At 39.7% G+C, this 25,426-nt stretch overlaps 1 protein-coding gene across 1 annotated transcript; it reads left to right on the top strand.

The window, feature by feature from the left end:
* The first annotated feature begins 23,030 nt into the window (after positions 1 to 23,030).
* LOC145158782 (late embryogenesis abundant protein At1g64065-like) lies at positions 23,031 to 23,642 on the top strand. Its single transcript, XM_079077626.1, has one exon. The coding sequence runs from the start codon at positions 23,031 to 23,033 to the stop codon at positions 23,640 to 23,642; it is 612 nt and encodes a 203-aa protein (XP_078933752.1).
* The last annotated feature ends 1,784 nt before the right edge of the window (positions 23,643 to 25,426 follow it).

Genomic DNA, 25,426 nt, shown 5'->3' on the forward strand with positions numbered 1-25,426 from the left:
TTCTCTAAAAGTAAATGCTTATGAACTCACCAGCTTTATGCTGATATTTTTCAAACTGCTTGTATTCTCAGGGCAACGATAGACAGGTACCTTCGCTCACTTTTGGAAAAGCCGGAGAAATAAGAGCCATGTTTTCTATATTATATACACTTTTGATGTATTTAAAACAAGTTTCAAACTGATGTAAACACTTTTCATATTTGTATTCAATGTTTGGTTGTGTTTACTATGCTTGCTATACAAATGTTGTGATACTACGCATGACGTCCTCCACCCCGGAACAATTCCGCCATTACGGTTTCGGGGTGTGACAGATTGGTATCAGAGCCCTTGTTTATAGCGAACTAAGTATACCGAACCTTACATGGTATACAACTATACATATTAAGGGGCCTAAGCGCTCTAAACTAAAATTATACTTTCAGAAATACAAGTATTTTTATAAAAGTATATAAGTATACCCGAGTATCAGAATTCGTGTGATTAGTGGATCAACACAAAAAGTATTGGGATGTTGGGACACTGCGGTCAAACCTGGGCAGTTATGTAATCATGTTTCGGGTGAATATAGCCTGATCAACTATATTCAGTCAAAACATGACCAACATGTGCTTGAGAGTGACGGTGGTGTTACAGCAGGCCTAAAACTTACCAAAAACTTTCATCATAAAATACTATAGGAGTATTTTGCTAGAGCCAAATTCAACGAATGGATTCATTCTTAGTGTTGCTACCTATCTATTTCGTAGCGATAACCTTCTTGCATTAATAACCTTCCTGTGCTTATCGCTTGGTAGAATGCTTTCATTATCAGGATGAGATATATCATGTTTCATATATCTTGAGGACTTACCATCCTCTTCTTCCTGATTGTTTCTAGAAGAAGATGCCTCCTCAACCAAGACCTAACACAAGGGACGACACCCCGCCACCACCACCACCACCCCAGTTCGACCCTGTCATGTTCCAGGCAGCAGTTACCACCGCCGTAACCGCAACAATGGCACAAGTGAACTCCGGTGGGGCTGGAGGTGGATTCGACCCCCAACGGCAAGACGGAAGTCAGGGACATCAAAAGGAGTGTTCCTACAAGGACTTCATGACTGCAAAACCCAAGTCCTTCGACGGAAACGGAGGAGTCATCGCTCTGACTCGATGGTTCGAGAAGATCGAATCCATCTTCGAGATTTGCGCTTGTTCCGAAGCCAACAAGGTGAAGTTCGCCGCCTGCACCTTCACCGACAGAGCTTTGACCTGGTGGAATGGTCGAGTCAAAACCCTAACCCTGCCAGTGGCTAATGCCATGGGTTGGGAAAGACTGAAGGAGCTCATGCTTGCGGAATACTGCCCGAGGGGCGAAATGCAAAAGTTGGAGCACGAACTCTGGAAATTGAAGATGAAGGGTTCCGACATCACTGCCTACACCGCTAGATTATGTGATATGGCTCTCCTCTGTCCGGGAATGGTCACCCCGGAAAGCAAGAAAATCGAGAGGTACATCTGGGGACTGACGCAGCCAACCAAAGGAAATGTCCTGGCTGCTAGACCGGCCACATTTGAGAGCGCCAAGGATTTGGCACAGACTCTGATCGATCATGGAATCGATCTGGATGAGGCCTCAGCAATCGCCGAGTCACAAAAAGAGAGTGATGAGAAGAAGAAGAAGTTTTGGAACAAACGCAAGGGCCAGTCTCCTCAGGAGCCCTCCAAGAAGCAACAAACAGTGGCAGTCCACGCTGCTACTACTCCTACTGCTACCCCCGCTGCTGTTCCAACCACCCAAGCTCCTACCGGTGGTTATTCAGGGAAACTACCTCTGTGCAACAAATGTACCTTTCATCATCACGGACCCTGCCGTGATTTGAATTGCAACAACTGTGGAAGGAAGGGATACACGACCCGATACTGCAGAGCACCAGCCCAACCAACCAATCCGACTCCTGGAGCGGGTGCCAGCCAAGCCTACTATGGATGTGGAGAAGTTGGGCATTTCAAAAGAAACTTCCCCAAGGCGACAACAGGTGGCAATGCAGGAAGGGTGCTGGCAATGGGTCAGGAGGAAGCGGTCGCTGATCCTACCGTTGTTACGGGTACGTTCCTCCTTGACAACTCTCATGCATGCATTCTTTTCGATTCTGGTACAGAAAGGAGTTTTGTTAGTCATGCATTCAAACATCTAATCAAACATAAATCCCAACCTTTAACCGAAACGTTCATCGTCGAGATGGCTAACGGAGAGAAAGAAAGCGCGAGCGACATATTCATAGGTTGTACTCTTACCTTAGGCAATCATTCCTTTTCTATCAATCTTATGCCTGTATCTATTAAGAGTTTCGATGTCATTATCAGTATGGATTGGTTGAGCCCCAATCGTGCTGATATCCTTTGCTTCGAAAAATCCATTCGCCTCAACCTTCCCTCTGGTGAAACCCTCATGATTTATGGTGATAAACTTAGCTCGAACCTTCGTATCATCTCGTGCATCAAAGCTCAGAAGTACCTGAAGAAGGAATGCCATGCGTTTGTAGCTCACGTCGTTGATGAAACGCAAAAAGTTAAAGACCTCGAGAGTCTTCCCGAAGTCTGCAACTTCCTTGATGTCTTCCCTGAAGACCTCCCAGGAATTCCTCCCGAGCGTCAAGTCGAGTGTCGTATCGACTTAATCCCTGGAGCTACTCCTGTAGCTAAATCTCCTTATCGTTTAGCGCCGGCAGAAATGCAAGAGCTATCTGATGGGTTTTTGAGCATTCTAACACTTCCTAAGTGTACATGCAACCCTAATAACCTTGAATCTATGTTTTCTCTATATACATGCAAATTTCTTTTTCAAGGTTATTTCCTAACTAGCATGGCATGGGGATTACATAAAACATAAAAACTAGTAGAAATACATACCTTGTTGTTGCTTGGATTCCTTCAAGACTTTGTGAGCCTAGCACCCCAAATGTTGTGCCTCAAATGCTTCACACAACACCACAAGACTTGGAATAACTTGAGAGAATACTTCTAGCACTCAAAATCGGTTATGCCCTCTCTAGTAACACTAGGTCCTGATTTTGCTAGCCATAGGGTTCCTTTTATAGTGTTGTCATAATTAGGGTTTACACATGAATGCCCTTAATTGTCATGACTCTTGATTTCCCATGACCCATGGGTTTGTAACTCCCATGAACTATCCATGGAGCTCCATATGGTTATAACCAAACCCATAAACCATGGATCATTAATCCACCATAAAAGAATTGATGATTGTCATAATCAACCCTATATATTTAATTAGTCTCACTTTGATCACCAAATTAATACTAGATTAATACTTGATCAATACTAATTAAATAATACTATTATTAATATATTAGAACTTATAATATATTAATAATCATAAGTGCCTTATTCTCTCATTTAGTCTATCCAAGTATTGCAATGCCATGCAACCCAAATGGACCATGCCGGGTCGGGTCAAGTACATACCAAATAAAGTTATGGACTTAGACACTATATCCAACAGTCTCCCACTTGGATAAGTCTAATAACTATATTTGCAAATATGACTTCAAAATCCGACTAGCAATCGTAGCTCTTTCAAAGTCTCTCAGAACTGAGATGATGATGATACGCCATTTAAGATAAGTGATCATATAATCCTCTGTTCTCATGATATCAGCCGGACAAACACATGGAACATGGTCTTACTTATTGTCCAGCATTTGTTTCTCGATCTCTGATTTGTTTCGACATAGAACTAAATTGAACACATCAATTAGGTTCTGACCGGGCCCGGTACATAGGTCAAAACCAAATCCTCGAGGGGCCCAGATATCGCTTCTATTTCTAGAAGGAAAAGATAAACTTCGACTGATATGCTTGTACTAACTACTTGTTGAATTATTCACAAAGGCACGTTTTATGACATCGAGTTACCAATGCGTTTTCGTGCAATCAATGAATAACCAACTCATAGTCAACAACTCATATCTCTAGGTTTGAAGATTTATATGATATTACCGTCTCACGATCACTCGAGATAAATTCCATGAAGTGATGCAAGTGAGCGTGGGTTGGATCCAATACTCAGCCCTTATGAGTACTCATGAATGTTGTAGCAACCATTGCATTGTCCAAAGCACTTTTAGACAAATCATACAAGCCAAATTCATGACAGTCTTAAATCAATACTTACTTCCAAAGTTTGACTGACTGTGGATGGTTTGAATAATAACATAATTATTCTGGAAGTAAAAACATGCAAAATTGAAACATAGTAAACAATCAACACAAGATAGTAACACCTTACTCATAAATAAATAACAACTTTTATTTATCATCAAATGTCAATTACATTTTACAAGTTTCAGGAATCTAATTATTGAAACTAATATCATCCTTCAGCCCAATGCGCCTCGCATGTTGTAAATGCTTAACCCTGCTCAGTCCCTTCGTGAGGGGATCTGCCGGGTTCTCATCTGATGATACCCTCTTAGCTACGAGGAGTCCTTCTTCTATTCGATGTCTGATGAAATGGTATTTTCTGTCAATGTGCCTAGATCTCCCGTGATCTCTCGGTTCCTTAGCCAAAGCAACCGCACTTTCGCTGTCACAGAAAATTTCCATTGGCTCTTTTATAGCTGGTACAACTCCAAGGTCTCCGATGAAGTTCTTTAGCTATATCGCCTCCTTAGCTGCTTCACTTGCTGCTATGTACTCTGATTCACAAGTAGAATCAGCTACTGTCTCCTGCTTGGAACTTTTCCAAGTAATTGCCCCTCCATTTAGGATAAAGACCCAGCCTGACTGAGAGCGGAAATTATCCCTATCAGTCTGGAAGCTAGCATCGCTATATCCTTCCACTCTCAAGTCATCACTGCCTCCGAGGGTAAGGACCCAATCCTTAGTCCTCCGCAGATACTTGAGAATATTCTTTACCGCTGTCCAGTGTGCCTTGCCAGGGTTCCCTTGATATCTACTGACCATGCTCAAAGCAAAAGCCACATCAGGGCGAGTACAAGTCATAGCATACATGATCGAGCCCACATCGGAAGCATATGGTATATGACTCATTTCAGCTATCTCAGCCTCTGTACTCGGACTCTGAGTCTTACTCAGCTTGGCATTACTCTGGATCGGTAATTCTCCTTTCTTGGATTCTTGCATGCTGAACCTTTTCAGCACCTTATCCAAGTAAGTACTTTGACTAAGTCCAATTAGTCTCTTACTCCTATCTCTCAATATCCTTATCCCTAGGATATAGGCAGCTTCTCCAAGGTCCTTCATAGCGAAACACTTCCCAAGCCAGGTCTTAACCTCCTGCAAGGTTGGGACGTCGTTTCCTATGAGAAGTATGTCATCCACATACAACACCAAGAAGCTAACTATGCTCCCACTAGCCCTGACATACACATAAGACTCATCCTCACTCCTAGAAAAGTCAAACTCTTTGACTTTCTCATCAAAGCAAAGATTCCATCTGCGAGATGCTTGTTTCAATCCATAAATGGATTTATCAAGCTTACACACTCTATTAGGGTATCTTGTATCGACAAAACCCTCTGGTTGAGCCATGTAAACATCCTCAGCCAACTTTCCATTAAGGAAAGCGGTTTTGACATCCATTTTCCATATTTCATAATCATGAAATGCAGCTATGGCTAACAATACTCTAATAGACTTAATCTTAGCTACTGGTGAGAAGGTCTCATCATAGTCAACTCCCGGAGTTTGAGTAAAGCCCTTCGCAACCAGTCGCGCTTTGTAAGTATGTACCTTCCCATCCATGTCGGTCTTCTTCTTGAAGATCCATTTGCACCCAATTGTCTTACGACCTGGTACATTGTCAACCAAGTTCCAAACTTGACTGTCATACATGGACTGAATCTCGCTGTCCATAGCCTCCTTCCATTTAGCAGACTCAGGGCCTGCCATGGCTTCCCTGTAATTATTAGGTTCATCCAAATCTATTAGTGTACTATCACTAATAAATGTATCACCTTCAGTGGTGATGTGATAACCATAATAAAAATCAGGTGTGTTCCTCACCCTAGTGGAACGTCTTGGAGGTACAGACTCATCTATCGGATCAACAGGAGTTTCCTCCTCAGGTTGTTCGATAACATTTGAGGTTCCTTCACCACTTGACTCTTGAAGCTCTTCAAGGTCAATTTGCCTCCCACTGTCCCCTTGGCTTATGAATTCTCTCTCACGAAAGACTCCTCTTCTTGCTACAAAGACCACATTATCATTGGGTCTGTAGAAGAGGTAACAAAAGGATCTCTGTGGGTAGCCGATGAAAATACACCTCTCACTTTGAGGTTCAAGCTTATCATGAGTCTCACGCCTCACGAAAGCTTCACAACCCCAAATCTTGATGTGGTCCAAATTGGGAACTTTCCCAGTCCACATCTCGTGAGGTGTTTTGGCAACCTTTTTAGTAGGGACTAGATTAAGGATATGGGCGGCAGTCTCTAAGGCATACTCTGGATCGGTAATTCTCCTTTCTTGGATGCTTGCATGCTGAACCTTTTCAGCACCTTATCCAAGTAAGTACTTTGACTAAGTCCAATTAGTCTCTTACTCCTATCTCTCAATATCCTTATCCCTAGGATATAGGCAGCTTCTCCAAGGTCCTTCATAGCGAAACACTTCCCAAGCCAGTTCTTAACCTCCTGCAAGGTTGGGACGTCGTTTCCTATGAGAAGTATGTCATCCACATACAACACCAAGAAGCTAACTATGCTCCCACTAGCCCTGACATACACATAAGACTCATCCTCACTCCTAGAAAAGTCAAACTCTTTGACTTTCTCATCAAAGCAAAGATTCCATCTGCGAGATGCTTGTTTCAATCCATAAATGGATTTATCAAGCTTACACACTCTATTAGGGTATCTTGTATCGACAAAACCCTCTGGTTGAGCCATGTAAACATCCTCAGCCAACTTTCCATTAAGGAAAGCGGTTTTGACATCCATTTTCCATATTTCATAATCATGAAATGCAGCTATGGCTAACAATACTCTAATAGACTTAATCTTAGCTACTGGTGAGAAGGTCTCATCATAGTCAACTCCCGGAGTTTGAGTAAAGCCCTTCGCAACCAGTCGCGCTTTGTAAGTATGTACCTTCCCATCCATGTCGGTCTTCTTCTTGAAGATCCATTTGCACCCAATTGTCTTACGACCTGGTACATTGTCAACCAAGTTCCAAACTTGACTGTCATACATGGACTGAATCTCGCTGTCCATAGCCTCCTTCCATTTAGCAGACTCAGGGCCTGCCATGGCTTCCCTGTAATTATTAGGTTCATCCAAATCTATTAGTGTACTATCACTAATAAATGTATCACCTTCAGTGGTGATGTGATAACCATAATAAAAATCAGGTGTGTTCCTCACCCTAGTGGAACGTCTTGGAGGTACAGACTCATCTATCGGATCAACAGGAGTTTCCTCCTCAGGTTGTTCGATAACATTTGAGGTTCCTTCACCACTTGACTCTTGAAGCTCTTCAAGGTCAATTTGCCTCCCACTGTCCCCTTGGCTTATGAATTCTCTCTCACGAAAGACTCCTCTTCTTGCTACAAAGACCACATTATCATTGGGTCTGTAGAAGAGGTAACAAAAGGATCTCTGTGGGTAGCCGATGAAAATACACCTCTCACTTTGAGGTTCAAGCTTATCATGAGTCTCACGCCTCACGAAAGCTTCACAACCCCAAATCTTGATGTGGTCCAAATTGGGAACTTTCCCAGTCCACATCTCGTGAGGTGTTTTGGCAACCTTTTTAGTAGGGACTAGATTAAGGATATGGGCGGCAGTCTCTAAGGCATACCCCCAGAAAGAGATTGGTAACGAAGCTCGACTCATCATGGAACGAACCATATCCAGCAAGGTTCGATTGCGCCTTTCAGCTACACCATTCAACTGTGGTGTTCTGGGAGGTGTCAATTGTGAGACAATCCCACATTCCTTAAGATAGTCAAGGAACTCAATGCTAAGATACTCTCCTCCCCGATCGGAACGGAGCATCTTGATGTTCCTGCCCAATTGATTCTCCACTTCCTGCTTAAACTCTTTGAACTTTTCAAAGGTTTCTGACTTATGCTTGATTAAGTAAATATATCCATATCTACTGTAATCATCAGTAAAAGTCACATAATAACGATTAGCATCCCTTGTAGCAACTCTGAAGGGCCCACACACATCCGTGTGTACAAGGTCCAACAAACCTTCACCCCTATCACAAGTACCTGTGAAGGGTGACTTTGTCATTTTGCCAAGTAAACAAGACTCGCAACTATCACCTGACTTGAGGTCAAATGATTCCAAGACTCCAGCCTTTTGGAGTTGGCCTATGCGCTTCTTGTTAACATGTCCAAGACGACAGTGCCACAAGGATGCTTTATCCAAGCTATCTGAAGAATCAATACACAACACATTATTTCCTAGATTGTCTACAACATTCACGGCTTCATATACACCATCACAAGGTAATGCTTTAAAGTAAAATACATCATTGTAATAAACATTAATAGCACCATTTTTATTATCAAATGAAAAAGAAAAACCTTGTTTGTACAAGCCATGAAAAGAAATAATATTTCTCGCCATTTCGGGCGAGTAACAACCCTTATTCAAATCTAACATTAACCCATTATTAAGCAATAAAGAATAAACTCCTATCTTGGTAATATGTGATGCTTTCCTGTTGCCCATGACTAAGTTTATCTTCCCGTGCTCCACTTGCTCACTTCTTCTTAGTGCCTGCAAATCAGTACAGATGTGAATACCACAACCTGTATCAAGCACCCAAGAATTAGCATTAGATGAGTTATTAGACAATATTGTGTAAATACCTGCATGGGTGGGTTTAACCTTCCCATCCTTTACATCTTGCAGATATTTAGGGCAGTTGTCCCTTATCCTGGCAATAGAAGCACTGTGCTTCCTTTGGGTTTGAAGAAGGAGTAATGAGACCTTTCTTTGTCCCACTTGAAGAGGAACCATCAAGAGTCTTACCCTTGGTACCCTTCGAAGGGTTTTTCCTCTTCTTACCCTTTCCCTGCCCAATAGCCAGAACAGGGGCTGTTGAAGGAGTAGAAGTAGCAACCGCTTTACCCTTAAGGCCATTTTCAGCTGTCCTTAAGAGTCCTTGAAGTTTGCTAAGTGTGACTTCCTCCTTGTTCATATGATAAGTCATACGAAACTGATCATAACTTGGAGGTAAGGAATGGAGAATGATGTCAATCGCCATTTCCTCAGGAAAGTCAACATTTAGCTTTAGCAACCGGTCAACGAACCTTTGCATCTTCTGCAAGTGACCGGTGATGGGTTCACCATCCTTCATCCTTGCGGTTATCATGGAGGAGATGATTTCATACCTCTCCTGACGCGCGCTCTGATGGTACCTTTCCATCAGATCCAGGTGCATCTCATAGGGGTAGAAATCTTCATAGGATTTTTGAAGTTCAGGAGTCATGGTGGCCATCATGATGCATGCTACTTTAGTAGCATCCTTTTCATGTGCAACAAACTCCGCAAACTCTTCAGGAGTAGCAGCGGCTTCACTCACAACCTTAAGCTCCCTATCGAGGACATATTCTTTGTCCTCATAGCGGGTAATCATTCTGATGTTTCTGATCCACTCATTGAAATTGGATCCATCAAAGATGACCTTACCACACAAGTTCATAAGGGAAAAGGAGCCTGTTGGGTTTGAGCCAGAAGCATTGTTGGAAGACATCTGAAAGGAAAGAAAGACAAGTTTCATTAGATTAGGAATCCTTAATAATTCACCCAAATGAAATATTAAGGCTAGGATCCAACAAACTATTTATAGTTGGAAGAGGGATGCCGTAATCCATACTATAAAATATTTGAAGGTAGGTAAATGACGATTTACCAATTTCCACCATAAGAACGAAATATTTTATTATTAGGTTTTATTGGTTTTGAAACTCCTAGATCTTTTGAGATACATTGAACTTTTCAATGGCATGTTTGAATCTCGATTGTGCCCTCTCAAGTTTGTGACTGGGATGCCGAGGATCACAAACAAGGTGTGAATAACCATACAAATTGACTTGGTACCCTCAACAATATTACCTAATCGATGTGCCGGTTAACCACACACGCTCCACCGATCTATAACAAAGTCAAGTTACCCTTTGCCGCTCTTACTAGTCCATGTTAGTGTGCTGGTTAACCAAACACGCTCCACTAACGACTTGGTAAGGTACAAAGTGTAATTTTATGGGCTAGCACCAATTTCACATTTTCCTAAAGTAACTAAGATTGGGAATTTATAATGTATAGTTACTTTATAACTCATTATACTTTTATCGAGTATTTAAAGTTGTATCCTACCCGTTCGGCTAACGACCCTCCACCGATCAAGGAAGCGGTGGGTGAGAGTGGACACCCATTAAGTCACCATTTTATAGGCAACAACCTTATACCCCCCTTATAGACCGGCTTCGTGAATGAGGCCTACTAACGGTAAGAATGACATATTCTTATACATATCTATATAATAAAATTATAATAATAGTATAAGTGTCGATTTTTAAACTTTTTAAAAAACTAAGGTTTAATTTGGAATTAAAGTATTAAAGTGTAAGACTTTTCAAATTCCAAAACTTAAGGGCAAGATTTGAAACTATTCCAAGTCTCTTCAATTTGTAACTTATAAGTTTTAATGGTTCATAAAATGAAGACTCTTCATTTTATGAAACTTCTTTAGTTCTTTAATCACAATTTAAAGAAGTGACTTTTGGTTATCTATAACTTGAGGACAAGTTATGGACACCATCATTGCCATTAAGATCATGAATTAAACATACATGGAGGTTACATATAATTCCTAAGATCTTCTAAACTCATATGAACACAAATTCATGTCAAGCAATTTCAAGAGAATCATATAAACATATACAATACTTGAAAATTGATAAAAGTCATGTAAAATGGGTTAACATAATCATTATCATTTTGAAAAACAGATTTTACAAGTCCAAAACAGATTGGGATAATGATCTTAATCCATTTCCAGCAACAAAACTCGAAAAAACTGCCCAGCACGCTCCTACTCGCCGAGTGCATTATTCTACTCGGCGAGTAGAATGAATTTGTTCATGGACTCGGCGAGTCCTCCCCATGGACTCGGCGAGTTCAGTCGTCAAAGTGCAGAATTTTCGATTTTTAAGCAGTTCTGCATCAAGTATACAGAAAACAATCCTAGGCTCTGATACCACTGATGGGTTTTTGAGCATTCTAACACTTCCTAAGTGTACATGCAACCCTAATAACCTTGAATCTATGTTTTCTCTATATGCATGCAAATTTCTTTTTCAAGGTTATTTCCTAACTAGCTCGGCATGGGGATTACATAAAACATAAAAACTAGTAGAAATACATACCTTGTTGTTGCTTGGATTCCTTCAAGACTTTGTGAGCCTAGCACCCCAAATGTTGTGCCTCAAATGCTTCACACAACACCACAAGACTTGGAATAACTTGAGATAATACTTCTAGCACTCAAAATCGGTTATGCCCTCTCTAGTAACACTAGGTCACGATTTTGCTAGCCATAGGGTTCCTTTTATAGTGTTGTCACAATTAGGGTTTACACATGAATGCCCTTAATTGTCATGACTCTTGATTTCCCATGACCCATGGGTTTGTAACTCCCATGAACTATCCATGGAGCTCCATATGGTTATAACCAAACCCATAAACCATGGATCATTAATCCACCATAAAAGAATTGATGATTGTCATAATCAACCCTATATATTTAATTAGTCTCACTTTGATCACCAAATTAATACTAGATTAATACTTGATCAATACTAATTAAATAATACTATTATTAATATATTAGAACTTATAATATATTAATAATCATAAGTGCCTTATTCTCTCATTTAGTCTATCCAAGTATTGCAATGCCATGCAACCCAAATGGACCATGCCGGGTCGGGTCAAGTACATACCAAATAAAGTTATGGACTTAGACACTATATCCAACACTATCCAGCCAGCTCAATGAACTGATCAGCAAAGGGTTCATAAGGCCGAGTTCCTCACCTTGGGGAGCTCCGATCTTATTCGTGAAAAAGAAAGATGGATCCTTTCGAATGTGTATCGATTATCGGAAGCTGAACAAGCTCACTGTCAAAAACCGTTATCCTCTTCCTCGAATCGATGATCTCTTCGACCAACTTCAAGGAGCCAGCTACTTCTCGAAAATAGATCTAAGATCAGGGTACCATCAGCTGCGAGTCCATGAGGGTGATGTTCCTAAAACAGCATTTTGGACTCGCTATGGTCACTACGAGTTCGTAGTAATGCCCTTCGGTCTAACTAACGCACCGGCTGTATTCATGGACCTGATGAATCGGGTGTGCCGTCCTTTCCTGGACAAGTTCATCATCGTGTTCATCGACGATATACTTGTCTATTCCATAAGCGAGGAAGATCACAAACAACACTTGAGATTGGTGCTGGAAACTTTAAGGGCGGAGAAACTTTACGCGAAATTATCCAAGTGCGAATTCTGGATTCAAAAAGTAACCTTCCTAGGTCACGTGGTAAGCGAGGAAGGCATTCACGTGGACCCTTCCAAAATCAAAGCGATAGAGAATTGGTCAGCACCAAAGACACCCACATAAATTCGTCAATTCTTGGGTCTCGCTGGCTATTATCGCAGATTTATCCAGAATTTCTCAAAAATCGCCAAACCCTTAACCACTCTGACTCAGAAAGGCGTACCTTTTTGTTGGAATGAGAAGCAAGACACTTCGTTCCAAACCTTGAAACAGGCCCTATGCAGCGCACCTATCCTGTCTCTGCCCGAAGGGACGGAAGACTTCGTGGTCTATTGTGATGCATCAAATCAGGGCCTAGGCTGTGTGCTCATGCAGCGAGGAAAGGTCATCGCCTATGCCTCGAGGCAGTTGAAAACACACGAGGTCAATTACACAACTCACGATCTAGAGTTGGGAGCATTCGTCTTTGCATTGAAAATCTGGACACACTATCTATATGGAACCAAGTGCACTATCTTCACCGACCATAAGAGCTTGCAGCACATCTTTGATCAGAAAGAGTTGAACATGAGACAACGACGATGGGTAGAGCTACTCAGTGACTACGAGTGCGAAATTCGCTACCATCCCGATAAGGCCAATGTGGTAGCAGATGCCCTCAGCCGAAAGGAATATTCCGGGCGAAAGGTGAAGGCATTGACAATGACCGTTCATTCCCATCTATCCGCACAAATCAGGGAGGCTCAGCTGGAAGCCTTGAAACCAGAGAAAGCGATGGATGAAGCATTGCGGGGAATGGACAAGAACTTAGAGGTCAAGGGAGACGGAGTGTACTATTTCATGAACCGGATCTGGACCCCAAAGTTTGGCGGGTACAGAGAGGTTGTCATGAATGAGGCTCACAAGACGAAATACTCCGTCCACCCAGGTTCCGATAAGATGTATCTGGACCTCAAGCAGCTCTATTGGTGGCCAAACATGAAAGCAGAAATTGCAACCTTCGTGGGCAGGTGCTTGACTTGCGCCAAGGTGAAGGTGGAGTATCAGAAGCCCTCAGGTTTACTTCAGCAGCCAGAAATACCGGAGTGGAAGTGGGAAATGATAACAATGGATTTTATCACTAAGTTACCTAGATCCCCGAGTGGGCACGACGCCATCTGGGTAATCGTCGATCGGTTGACTAAATCCACCCACTTCCTGCCAATCAAGGAAAACTTCAAAATGGAGAGACTCACACGGATCTACATTCAAGAGATAGTTCGCCTTCATGGGGTACCTGTATCCATTATCTCTGACCGAGATAGCAGGTTCACCTCAAGGTTCTGGCAATCGCTTCAGAAGGCACTTGGAACTAAGTTGGATATGAGCACAGCTTATCATCCTCAAACAGATGGTCAGAGTGAGAGGACAATCCAGACATTGGAAGATATGTTGAGAGCATGTGTCATCGACTTCGGTATGTCATGGGACACTCATCTTCCTTTGGTCGAATTTTCCTACAACAACAACTACCATACCAGCATCAAGGCTGCGCCGTTTGAAGCCCTCTATGGCCGCAAGTGCAGATCCCCTCTGTGCTGGGCTGAAGTGGGTGACACGCAGTTAGCCAGGGGTCAAGTCCCCGACAGTACTCTCACTGGACCTGAAATCATTCGAGAGACAACAGAAAAGATCGTACAAATCCAAGAGCGATTGAAAGCCTCTCGGGATAGACAAAAGAGCTACGCCGATAAGAGACGAAAACCCTTGGAATTCCAGGTCGGTGACCGCGTCCTTCTGAAGGTCTCGCCCTGGAAAGGCATGATACGTTTCAGAAAACGTGGAAAGCTAAACCCAAGGTACGTTGGACCATTCGAGATCCTTGCTAGGATCGGTCCCGTAGCATACAAACTCCAGTTACCTCGAGAGCTCAGCAACATCCATCCTGTCTTCCACGTGTCGAACCTAAAGAAGTGTCTGTCCGATGAGACACTTGTGATTCCTCTCGACGAGATCGAATTAGACGAGGGTCTACACTTCGTGGAAGAACATGTCGAAATCATGGATCGGGAAGTCAAGCGTACAAAACAGAGTCGCATCCCGATAGTGAAGGTCTGCTGGAATGCCAAACCGGGTCCTGAATTCACTTGGGAGCGTGAGGATTCAATGAAGCAGAAGTACCCCCATCTCTTTCCAAGTTCATGATTGTACTTTATTTTGGAAATCCAACTTCATAGCTTTCAGAAAGGTTTTTACAAAGCATTTTCCATATCAACTCTAATAAACTATAATGGGTATAGTTTGGGATAACCCTCTAGGCAGTCTCTATTTAATCAGATTTCATAAATGAATATATATAAACTATGGCAGATTTAGTTTATGTTATATGTTTTCTCAGAAGTATAAAGTACATTTATTCAAGGATAATTACTGTTTTATACTGATTTCTCGCTAGTAAACTAGATTATACAGAATTGTGAGGCGCTACTTCAATACTGTACCCTTAGGTGTATAGTGATAAATCCTTTTAGTATAACCAGAGTCTCCTAGAGGGAGAGCGTGAGATTTGTGAATAGATCTATTCGGGACTGACAATCCCACACCTGGACTGCTAGCTACAGTTAGGCGGGCACGCCTGGGGTGAACAAATGTCATTTAGCTTAACGCCTGAAGAACGTTATAAAGGTCTCTCGGTCATATCAAGTATGGTTATACGACTCGCAAATAAGTATAAACTAACTTTGTTTACGGACTCTACCCTTCATTAGTTTTATTTTGAGTAATAAAACTACTTTTATATATACTGATAGTATTCAGGGATTTCTAAACTGGCATCTCTACCTCTAGGACAGATAACATGTTTTCTAAAACTGATGGTTTATCATCTACTAATAGATACTCTTTCTAAACTAGCTTTCATAAGAAAATATAGGATTTTCTTGAGGAACACTCTTCAAAGGAATCAAAGAACAATTTTTCTCTAAAAGTAAATGCTTATGAACTCACCAGCTTTATGCTGATATTTTTCAAACTGCTTGTATTCTCAGGGCAACGATAGACAGGTACCTTCGCTCACTTTTGGAAAAGTCGGAGCAATAAGAGCCATGTTTTCTATATTATATACACTTTTGATGTATTTAAAACAAGTTTCAAACTGATGTAAACACTTTTCATATTTGTATTCAATGTTTGGTTGTGTTTACTATGCTTGCTATACAAATGTTGTGATACTACGCATGACGTCCTCCACCCCGGAACAATTCCGCCATTACGGTTTCGGGGTGTGACAATATGTAACTTAGCGTATTCGTTTACTAGTTATTTGATGTTAATGGGAACTCTTAAAAGCACAAAGCAAGTAGCATTTGAGTATTGAGTAATCCGAATCAAGCATAACCTAAACATGCTATCCTATCACTGACTGAACCAGTACTAGCATGCAAGTCTACAAACTTATATAATAGGCATATAAATGCATCTCTCCTAGAATTCTATCATGCAAAATCTTGAGCAGATCCTTAGCCCTAGTCTAGCATGCGATTCACATATTCACAATTCAAGGCATATTACATAACATTTATGGGTATTTTGGGAAAACTTACTTGAGCTCGGCCGATTGCATGCACCACACCCCTTTCTTTTATTAAAAAATTATTTTATAAAACATTTCTTCTTATGAAAATCTACAAAATCCTCAGTTTGAGTTCAGGCATACCCGAGAGTCTGCATGATTGCCTCAAACCAAGGCTTTAATACCAACTTGTAACATGCCAAAACTCAAAACCAAAAATATTTGTTTTTATATTAAGTAACCGTCAACTAAACATGTTTAACAAAACCATTAAGTATTCAGAAAACTTCCCAAAATTACATCAGAGTCAAATAAGCGGAAAATCATGATGCGTGCAATGCGATCATCCTGAGCCCTTCCCTTTCGAACTGGAAGTACCTGAAACATAAACTGAAAACCGTAAGCACAAAGCTTAGTGAGTTCCACAAAATCCCGCATACCATACGTATATGTCAGCTCAAGGCTGTACCATGTCTATTTCACCCCTGAGTCTATTACAACTCATATGTTAGCCCAAGGCTGTACCTGGTCTATTTCACCCCCGGGTCTATTTCACCCCCGAGTCTATTTCAACTCATATGTCAGTACAAGGCTGTATCAGGTCTATTTCACCCCACATACATATAGCAAACAGGCACATAGACATACAACACATACAACAGGAGTCACAAAGACTACAAGCACATGCAATTCCAAGTGTCCTACAATATAGTGAGCAAACTCACATCAGTCTGCTGTCAGTCAACTAGATGCTCGGGCTGCTGAACCAGAGAATCCCCGCACTAACCAATCAAATAAAACCCCAATTAATGATTGGGTCATAAACCTTAATCGGGACTTTAATCAACTAATCCTAACCCCCAGGGTAAAAGACCATTTTACCCTTCCCTCAATTGGCCCAAAAGACGAGGCCCAAACTCAATGGCACAAAAGCCTAAATAATGGCCCAGTTCCTAAAGATCACTCAAAGCCTAATATGAGCCCAAATCAGAAAGACTTGTGGCCCAACAAGGGCCCAAAACGCTAAAGTCCAAAGGCGGCCCAACATCAAAGCCCATGACCTGGTCGCTAATTTGGTGACTTTGCATGGCTTAAATGGACCCAAACCTTAAATTTAGCATCCTACTTTCACCAAATGGACATATACTCATGCATGGTTGATCCTCAACCATCAAGATGCTAACTTTATAAGCTAGGAATCTCATAAACATCAAGAGGAGCAACTCATAACCTTTGGAGTGACAAATCCCCAATAGAACTCATGCATGGGACCAAAATGTGCTAAAAAAATCCCTAGACTAGATCTAACAATAGAGTCATCAAGGTAGAAGCTTTATACCTTAATGAAGCTAAGAAATGAGAGTAAATTCTAGATCTACATGCTTCTACTTGATCAAGGATCCTTCTCCAAGTTTCTTCTTCTTCAAGGATCACCAAACACCCACTAAAATACACACAAATGGGTCAAATCTCTCTAGATGAGCTAGGGTTTCGAAATGGGACTCAAAAGGGCAATGGAGGTTAGGAAATGAGAGAACCTTGGGACTTAAGGTTGCTTAAATAGGGTCCAAACCCTAAAATTAGGGTTTTTCCCCTGATTACGTACGCCCAATGTACAGGAGGTATGCCAAGCGTACGCACCCTCCTCCCAAAAATTACAATATTGCCCATAAGGACCAAAATTGCAAACGAATTACACACTAAGGGCCCAAAATGAAAATACATTGAATCGGTTGTTACAACCACTACGAAAAAAAAGCGTGCAACTATTAAAAAAACATTTTTGTAACTACGTAAAAAAAATATGTCACTCTATCGGGAATTACCAAGCCAAAAAAAAATTACAAGTTTACAACTTATAATTAGCCACATAAGAGCCCAATGTTTTAATCCACTATTGCCTATTAATTGTATTTATAGCCCAAAGCCCATATAAAAATGAATTGGATAAAATAGCTCAATCCTAATTGCTTGTAAAACTTTTGCTAGAAGAAAGAAAAAAAACGCATGAGGCAAGCTTATTTTCCCTTCCGTCCACTGTTCGGCTGTTCCTTCGTGTTTCTTCCCCCTGCATCGAGCCATCGACAAAGCTGAAGGAGTAATGGTCAAGGTTGCCTTTCTACTTTCTTGATTACCAAAATCGACTTCATCAATCATCATTCACTCCAAGGTCAAAGCCCTAGAATGAAGTAAGTATTACTGATAATTTAAAATTTTACCAATTCTTTTAGGTATTCGACATTGGTATGTTTTGATTAAAGTTATTGTTTGACTTGAGTGAAATTGATATGTTTTATTGAAGTTATTGTTTGAATAGTTTAAATTGCTATGTTTTTATTGAATATATTGTTTGATTAGGTGAAAATTTTATGTTTTATTGAATTTATTGTTTGATTAGGTGAAATTTCTATGTTTTATTGAAGTTATTGTTTGATTAGGTGTAATTGTTATGTTTTTATAGGTTAAACTATGTGGTTTTTTTTACCAAAAGACCAAGAACTAATCTTAATGAAAGTGGAGAAGGATGTTACCAAACACCATCACCAATCAATCAATCCTTTCTGTTTCTAATTCTAATGCAACTCCATAAACACCAATCACCAATCAATCAACCCCTTCGGTTTCTAATGCAACTCCACAAACTCCTTCCGTTTTTAATTTGTAATAGATCGTTGTTATGTTTTTAACTTTTTATGTAATGGATCGCTTTTTAGTATTAGACGTAATTGTGAGTGATTAGGGTTTACGCCTAATCCCTTTAGGGTTTAGATTAGGTCTCTTATGTATCCCTATTTATATGAGGTTTAACCTCACTATTTATCAATGAAGCATTCTATTATATTACATGATATCATAGATCTAGGTTAAAATCCTACCGCTGACCACAATCCGCTACCGCCACCCTCCACCTCCGACGACATTCTCTCATAGTCGCCTGAGGTGCCTTCATTATGCTTCATATTCCCTTTCTTTGTTTTTTTTCTCCTCCTAAATAATAAAACAGCCGCCGACACCAAACTAGAGTTCTTACCTCGGCTTCTTCTATTGCCTCGTTTGCTTATGTCTCCTCGTCGGATGGCTCTTGCCTTCTCCTCAAGTTTCCTCTTCTTCAAATCTATTTTCCGAGTCAGTCGGAAGAGGCTCCGTCCGCCGCAGCTCGAGCCCTCTTTCTTTCTCGCTGCTTTTCTCTGGACTCTTCTGCCCGGACTCGATGATTGTCGTCGCCGCTGCTCCTCTCTTCTTATACAAAGGAACCGTCAATTGTCGCCGCAACTGTTGTTAGTCGTCATCGTTAGAGCTCTGCCACCGTCGATGCAGCTGTCTTCATTTATGTTATGTTTTATGTTTTTTTTTTTACCGTTTAATCATCATCTCCCGATCAAACTGCGTGGGGGGGGGGTGATGTTAGTGATTAGGGTTTAGGCCCAATCCCATTAGGGTTTAGATTAGGTCTCTTATGTATCCATATTTATATGAGGTTTAACCTCACTATTTATTAATGAAGCATTTTATTATATAACATGGTATCAGAGATCTAGGTTAAAATCCTACCGCTGACCACAACCTATTACCGCCGCCCTCCACCTCCAACGACATTCTCTCATAGTCGTCGGAGGTGCCTTCATTATGCTTCATATTCCCTTCGCTTGTTTTTTTCTCCTCCTAAATAAAAAAACAGCCGCCGACACCAAAATAGAGCTCTTAGCTCGGCTTCTTCTACTTCCTCGTTTGCTTATGTCTCCTCGTCGGATGGCTCCTGCCTCTAAGCTATATGCTTTCTCCTCAAGTTGCCTCTTTTTCAGATCTATTTTCCGAGTCAATCAGAATAGGCTCCGTCCGTCGGAGATCGAACCCTCTTTCTTTCACGCTGCTTTTCTCTGGACTCCTCTGCCACCGACTCAATGATCGTCGCCGCCTCTGCTCCCTCTCTTCTTATACAAAGGAACCGTCGTTGGCCACCGCTTCTTCTTTCTCCTTCTCCAACGAGCAGTTGTTGTTAGTCGTCATTGTTAGAGCTCTGACATCATCGTTGCCGTTGTCTTCATTTATGTTTTTGTTTTTCCAGTTTATTCGTCCCCTCCCGATCAAACTGTGGGGGGATGTTAGTGATTAGGGTTTAGGCCCAAGCCCTTTAGGGTTTAGATTAAGTCTCTTATGTATCACTATTTATATGAGGTTTAACTTCACTATTTATCAATGAAACATTCTATTATATAACAATAATAATTTATTATTTTTCTGTTTTCTGTGATCGGATTTTTTTTGACAACACCTACTATAAATTTTTGCGTCCGCCCCTAGATATGAACATTACATTATGTATTACTAACGTATTATACAACTATTTCATAATTTCGAGTCTAATAATGTATTTTATTGGATTTTAAATTCAAATCATTTTAAAAACCTTGTAAATACTATAATTCAAACGGCGAGTATTCGTATTCAATTGAAGTTTCAAATTTTTGTTATCATTAGAATTGAACACAAAAGACTTAAGAAAAAATAACATTAAGAAAAAATCAATGTGGCCAAAGTATAAGATTTTGGGAAGGTTTTTAGCATGTGTGCTAATTCATACACAATATTTTTTTTTTCCGTATAGAATAGTTTATGTTTTGTAGACTTGTAAAGTATACCATTTAAAAGCACACATTGTTATGGACCGGATTCATGATTTTTTTTTCTAAATATTTTATCGGTTTGAGATGATTATAATATTAAAATTATATTTGTACGAGTTATCTGCCATCGGATCTTTTATATTTTTATGATATTTGTAATTTTATTATTAATATATATGATTTCAAAATTATATTATAATATTATATATATAATACTAAAAATAGAAAGTTTATTGCGTAATTACTATTTACTTTTAAGAATAGAAAAATAATCATACTGTTTTTATTAGTTATGTATGATGTATGATCTTGATTAGTTTATCAGGAAATTTACATTTTATACATTTTGTATGCTGATGATTATATTTGTAATAATTGTAAGATACTAGTTGATTTTGTTAGGAATTGAAAAAATCAAATAATTCAAGTTATTTTTTGGATAAAATTATGATCGGGTTTTAGACAATGAAAATTCAAACAGGTAATTTTAACTTATAAAATCATAAATGAGATTACTTATAAAAGTGGGTATACCTGCAAACCCAATGAGTATTTAAAAACCAGGTACCCGATGAGATATATAGAGTCGGTTTTGAGATATGGTTATGTAATTCGATACATGACTGCGATCACCGATTAATGCTCATAACATTCCATTCCTAATAGTGAAAGATAAGATTTTATAAAGTCATAAATCGACTAAACAATATTTACAGTTAACAATTGTGGATGCTTTGATTTTGATATATATGTTTAATTATGGGTTAAATTGTAAAAAATATTTTAGACAGTTTAAACTGAGCTAGCTACAATATGTGATACTTGACTTGCCCCGACTAGTCCCATCTAATATTCTAAACTTGATCCCACCTTGCTCACCACAATGATTCATGCCTTCCTCATTAATTAATCTCTACACATACAAGTATAACAGGTTCCATTAGTCTACAATTAATTAGTACCAAAATCACCTACAAAGACTTGCAAAAATCATCAAATTCAAAAAATTGACAACCGTTTTGATACCTGAAAATTCATAAGATCGATGACTTCCCAAACGAGAACACCAGACGTCGACTTCAAAAGAAGAAGGAAAGCAAGGTGGTGGTCGTATATAATTGGTGGTGTCATATTCCAGATATTCATAATACTTGTATTCCTTTACATAATCCTCCGTGTTCGAAGCATAAAGCTTCGTCTTCATTCCGCAAAACTTCAAAACCTCAAAACAAGCAATGAATCATCCTTTACCATGTTACTTCACACACAAGTAACTATCAAGAACTCCAACTTTGGTCATTATAAGTTCGATAACAGTACAATTGTTTTAACCTATAGAGGAACTCATGTGGGTGAAGTAGGGTTTGGGAATGGGTACGTAAAAGCTCGATCAGTGAAGAAGATTGATATGGTTGTGGCGGTGGCCGTGGGTTTAAAAACTTGGTCGGATCATGGTGGTCCGGGGAAGATTACATTGGCGGCCAAAGCACAGGTGACCGGAAAAGTACATATACTGAAAGTCATCAGAAGGAGGAAATTGGCGGAGATGAATTGCAGCATGGATGTTGATATAAAAACTCAAGCCATTGATAACTTGCATTGCTGGTAATCAATCATATATATATTCAATTCCACGAATGGTTAATAACGCATTAAATATACTAAACATGTTAATTACTAACGTCGCAAGTTCACATGATAATTAAATTAAAGGTTAAATATGTCATCATGTCATGTCGTTCTTTTGTAGTAATATAGTGTGATTGTTATATAATCTTACATGGTTTGATTAATTATGATTCTTTTTGTATCTGTAAGATGTATTATATGATTATTGATTCTTTTTACGTACGTAATTTAAATTACGGATAATATTATTAATTGAAGACTATTTTTTTATGTTCTGAGTCGAGAAAGGGCAAATATTCTCTGGTATGTGTTTTATATTGAAATTTTTTGTTTTATAAGTAATCATTATTTAAAGTTCATAACATGATTATGTTTTATACAATAAGTTGTTATAATAAGATAATTTCAAATATTCTAGAGGATTGATTCAATTTCAGCATTACTTAAAGACAAAAACACCCTCTAATTAATTAAAGACCTGACGAAAGCAGCCAAAGAAAAATCAAAGCGTCTAGAATAGAACATAAAGAAAAAGAAAAATGTCAAACAAAGTTAAACGCCATTGATGAAGTCTCTTCGTCTCCACCATTATCTATATATACTCGCATTCGTACCCTATAATTCCTTCATCTGATAACATTATTAGTTTGTCGCCGAATATAATTTCAACCACCAACAACAAAAAATGGTTCCGACTAATCCTTACGGCCATGTCAACGAAGACCTTTCCACCGTAGCCATCGACGCCCGCCGCAAGAGACGAAGGCGCTGCCTCATGTCCGTAGCAATCGTCGCCGGTTTTGTAGCTGCACTCATCGTCCTCTTCTCTGTAACCGCCGGAAGCTTTCGTACCCCCAAGTTCCGAGTCCGATCTGCAACTTTCCTAACTTTCAACGTCACAAACTCAACAGCAAATCCTTCATTTCAAATAGAAATGAACACAGAATTTGCTATAAAGAACACAAACTTCCGACGGTTCTGGTACCGGAGCACAACCGTCGATTTCTACTATCGGGAACAGAAGGTCGGTGACGGGTTTGTCTGGAACGAGAGAGTAAAAGTCAGAGATACTAGGAAGTTTACTGTTCCGGTGTCGTTGTCGTCGATGAATGTTACCTCCTCGTCGGAGTTACGAAGTGATCTGAACGCTGGTGTTTTGCCGTTGAGGAGCCGATCCAGGTTGACCGGAAAATTTAAGATATTATTTGTGTTCCGAAAGTATAAGCACGTTAACATGGATTGTTTCATGGACCTTGTTATTGCAACCAGGGAGCTCAGAAATATATCTTGCCGCTGATATGGGTTGTACTGTATGGAACTAGTGTATTTTACTTTTTTATGATTTCTTTTGTAATTTATTGATTTTGATTTTGTCCATATTATTTGTATTTAGAGCTGAAATTATTTTATAAACATATATGACGCTTTTTGTTTCAATTTTACTTTTTGGAAGCATTCAGGTCTCATTTGAATATTTGATGGCTTGAAAAAGCAGGTCTAAAAACATGTTAGAGATAACTGCAAATTTAGTCCATATATTTTTGTTGTCTTTTGTTTTTTGATCTTTTATGGTTCTAAAATTACAAATTTAGTCCTTTACAATGGTTTTCATACAAGTTTGTCAAGATCAGGATTATATATACGATCGTTTTCCGTTTACAAAAACATAATCGTAAGATCATACCAAAAGTTTTTTAAAACATAGAAAAACATTTTCCTGCATTAGATAACTATTCTTTTAACAATAAATAGTTTAAAACATAAAAAATACATCTACAATACATTGTTTAACAATAAACAATTCAAAAGAGGTTTTCTAGAGTTCATATTCAATGTACTTAGTTAGTGCAAAACAAAATATAAGATTTAAAAAAAAAATAGTTACCTCGGAACTTATTAAACAATGTATAAAACAATGTGCCCCTCATGAGGGTAAAATTTTCTTTTACTCTCAACTACTAAACTTATTAAACAATGTATAATAAAAATCAAGTCGTTCCCACCACCTCACACCTATCCCTTTATCCCTTCCCCCACATTACCTTTAGATTTGTTTCATTGGGTTACTACTCTCGATCATCTCTTTCTCCGCCTCCCTTGGCTGCCAGCTCTACCCTGCACTAGTAGAGTAGTAGTCATTCCCACCTCGCATCTCGGCTTCCACATTCCATTCCATGTAACCAGCAAGACCATTTCCAAAATTACACAGATAGAATCCTCAACATTGGGTGATAAATAGACGTGAATGAGTAGGGAGTCATCTGACTTGAAGGAATAAGGAATCGCAAGAGGGTTGTAATTGAGAAATCGAGTTTGGTTTTTAGGGGGTTTCATGTAACACCCGTTCCGAGAAGGTTTAATTCTAACCCTAGAGCGTTTTAATTCTTGCCATTTTGGTCTGTACGTCGTGCGTACTCGAGGTGTACGCATGGCGTACTCATGCATGAGAAAAACGGGACTCGCACACGTACGCCAGATATACTCAGCACACTGCGTGTACGCTATTCAGACCAAAACCCTAGTTTTTAGGGTTTTCACCCTATATAATCCCCTTTATGGCCCCAAGACCTTCACCCTCATCAACCTCCACCTAAAAATTGTCCCTCTAGTTAACCCTAAGTGTGAAGAGTACACCTTGAGCTCACTTGTGTGTTTTGGTGGCGTTCTAGAAGAAGAAGAAGAAGAAGAAGAAGAAGGTGGTAGATAGACATTGGAGCTTGAAAGAAGTTTGGATCTGGGATTATCACCTTGATAGCAACCTTTAGGAGGTAAAAAGATCCTAGCTTGATCATCTTTTCTTGTAGATCTAGATATTTCTTCATTTAGGGCATTTTTGGTCCAAACCTTTGTGATTCTTGAGCATGGCATGCTCTTAACCAAATAAGTCGTCCTTTCAGACCCAATGCGGGGTCTTGAGTCATAAAAATGAGATCTTGATGCTTAGTTCTTCCCTATGCATGCTCTAGAAGGTCTTTAGGTGTTAAAAAGTTAATATTGTTGGTATTAAGAACTTAATGGGCATATAAAGTCATAAAGTTGGAAACTTTATGACTCTCAGTGGTATTTTGGCCTTGGATTTAC

Source organism: Lactuca virosa, chromosome 2 (genome assembly GCF_052849685.1).
Source record: "Lactuca virosa cultivar CGN04683 chromosome 2, Lactuca_virosa_CGN04683_v6, whole genome shotgun sequence".
NCBI classification, from domain to species: domain Eukaryota; kingdom Viridiplantae; phylum Streptophyta; class Magnoliopsida; order Asterales; family Asteraceae; genus Lactuca; species Lactuca virosa.